At 33.7% G+C, this 2,712-nt stretch overlaps 1 protein-coding gene across 1 annotated transcript in view; it reads right to left on the bottom strand.

The window, feature by feature from the left end:
• Positions 1-454: 454 nt before the first annotated feature.
• Positions 455-2,712, bottom strand: part of LOC111393778 — a 4,317-nt gene continuing 2,059 nt past the window's right edge. Inside the window, exons 3-5 of the mRNA XM_023019477.1 lie at positions 1,580-1,693; positions 1,274-1,510; positions 455-549 (exon numbers count right to left, since the gene is read on the bottom strand). Of these exons, the coding sequence (XP_022875245.1) occupies positions 541-549; positions 1,274-1,510; positions 1,580-1,693 (360 nt within the window). The 3' untranslated portion in view covers positions 455-540. The remainder of the gene's footprint in view (positions 550-1,273; positions 1,511-1,579; positions 1,694-2,712) is intronic.

Below are 2,712 nucleotides of genomic sequence, written 5' to 3' on the forward strand. Positions count from 1 at the left end.
CGACTCGTTGTAGAGTTATTTTATTCTTTCTCGTAAAGTGTACAAAAAAGTATGGCACTAGATGAAGAAAAAGGTTGCACAAGGAGTTTCAAAGCAGTATTTTGTAGTGAAGGTGCATATTAATCATGAAGTATCGGATACATATCAAAAATCATTAAAAAAAATATAAAATAATTAAAAAATATGTATAGGATGCATATCGGATACGTAAAAAATATAAAAATAATTAAAAAATAAGTATCCAGTACGTATCGAAGGGTATTGGAGAGTATCAACGTATAGGATACGGATACGTAACAAGTTTACAAATATCGGTGCTTCTTAGGTTATGGACTTGAAAGTTAGGCAATCTCGGATGAAAGACTATACAGTGAAACTTTTAACCTATTTATGACATATATTCACATTAAACAGAACTGTATACACCAAGCAAGAATATATCTACAAAGAAAAAAAATCACCAAAAAACTTCAATGTCATCAAACTTGTAACCATACAATTAGTTTATGCATGAGACTGCATCCAAGGACACCGCCGAATCTAAGGTACCTAGGAAAATGAAAAAGAAAAATAAAAGAGAAGTCACTACTCATGTTTGATTAAAATAAAATCCCGTTTATATCCGCAAATTCTCATTTTATTTCCACGATATTCTACTCTCTAGTCCCTCACAAAGTTTTAAGATCTTGCAATCTCGCTCTCTTAATTCTATGAGTTATTTGTTCCATTGGTTTTTGTTAAATTGTTTTAGTACATATTGTTTAAATTTGTCACCTTTGCATTCACATTACAAATTCTCTCTCATTAACTAATAAAATGGATCCAAGATTGTCTACTATCTGGAATTTTTTGATTTTGAGGAGTTCAATTTATCTGATAATTCTAATATTTTAGAGTACTTTTAGTTGGAAAAACCATGGCAACAATGGTCATTTGAAGAACAACAGTAATAAGCGTTAAATCGAGCACATCCATCCACATGCTGCACGAGCTAAACTTTCATCTGGTAAGCCTATCTCTTAGTCTCCAAGATTTATAATATTAATACATTTTAATCATTTGATCTCCTAAAGTTTTTCGCATAAATTTCAGGTGTCTAAGATATTTCTATTGATAAAATTGCTAAAAAAAATTCAGAATCCATGCCGCCACTGATAAATAGTTTTCACTCTCCACAAATTGTTTAACTATAAGAGGTTTGACCGTAGATGAAGAGGATTGAAATAAATTACACAAAAAAATGTAAAAAATTTAATTCACATCATCAAAGTACCTTCAAAGCTATATCCAAACAGGCTTGACGATTGAGTGGTTGGCCCAAAATCAAGCTCCAAATTACGCCAAGGCCCTGAGTGACACGGTCACCATCACGACCATCTACTCCGGAATAACTTCCAGAGCATAAATCATCCAGCAGCCTCAATACAGACTCAGGTAAATAAGGAGCTTCTCCAAGAAGTCGACTAAATGACTTATCAGTTGCTGGGAAAGCATCTAACAAAGATTTTGCCTACAATGGAGAAGTCAGCATTCAAAACTTTGCACTTACATGTAACATGTCTAATGAAAAAATACCTACCACTCCCAGAAGGAAGTTTTCGTATACAGAAGCAGCAGATGAAGAGTTCTGAGACAATTCTGACAACATGAGTGTGTGTAGATGATAAAGAACATGAATCACAAGCTCGTGTCCCTGAGAAAAAATTAAATGAGAACAATAAAGTATAAATATTATATGAAGAACAATTAATAAGGGAAATACTGAGAGAGTTTGATAATTCTTGGAAAAGGATAGAATACAGTAGGTAGAGAAAATCAAAGCTGCTCCTGACAATGCAATGAATATCAACCAAAAAAAAGAAAAAAAGAAAGGAGTGATGAGATTTTAAATTCAAAAGAGACGTGTTTCTATCTTTAAATTTGTTAGTGTCTTTGGTCCTATGGGCATAACTACAAGCATGCCTATGTCACTATACTACATGGCTCACTTATAGGAGTCATAACAGATAAGGTGCTCACAAGATGCTCTTAGCTTTCAATTGTACATTTGTGTATATCACTTGCACCACCTTGACATTGTAATGACACGAAAACAAAAACCTCGTAAAAGAATTCAAGAGTAGTACCAAACTTTAAGGGGGGAAAAAGACAAACTAAAACTAATATTTCACACAACATTATTATTTCACATAATTCCCCGTTTTCAGTAGAAAAGCAATGTTATGATAAAATCAGCACAGAAAAGAGATGGTTCCGGATAATCAAGAAGACTGGGGTGGCGTATGGACCAACAGAAGAGAATTCAAGGCCAAAAAGCAACAACCGGATCTCGCACATCAGACAACTTGATATTACATCTTAGCGAGCCACTGAAGTCAGTTTCAGCATCTTTACAATGGAGCACACCCAATGTACTAACTTCAGTCAATGATTGGTGCTTTCAGAAAAAAGGTTCAAAAAAATTGACAAGAGCATCAACAAGAACAAAATCTCTTAAAAGGTTGTCAGCATAAAACCTTAGCTAAAAAATAAACTCAAACAAAGCTATTCAATGTCTGAATCGTAACATACAGATTAATAACTGCCATCAGCCGAGTCAGAGTAACTATAAAATCAAAATTTTCATAATCACAAGAATCTGAAATGTTGAGGTGGCATCTAAAATTTCTCTTCCACTGTGCCAACTCACAACCCAAAGCCCGATCAAAAAAA

The sequence above is a fragment of the Olea europaea genome, chromosome 4 (assembly GCF_002742605.1).
Source record: "Olea europaea var. sylvestris chromosome 4, O_europaea_v1, whole genome shotgun sequence".
Lineage (NCBI taxonomy): Eukaryota > Viridiplantae > Streptophyta > Magnoliopsida > Lamiales > Oleaceae > Olea > Olea europaea.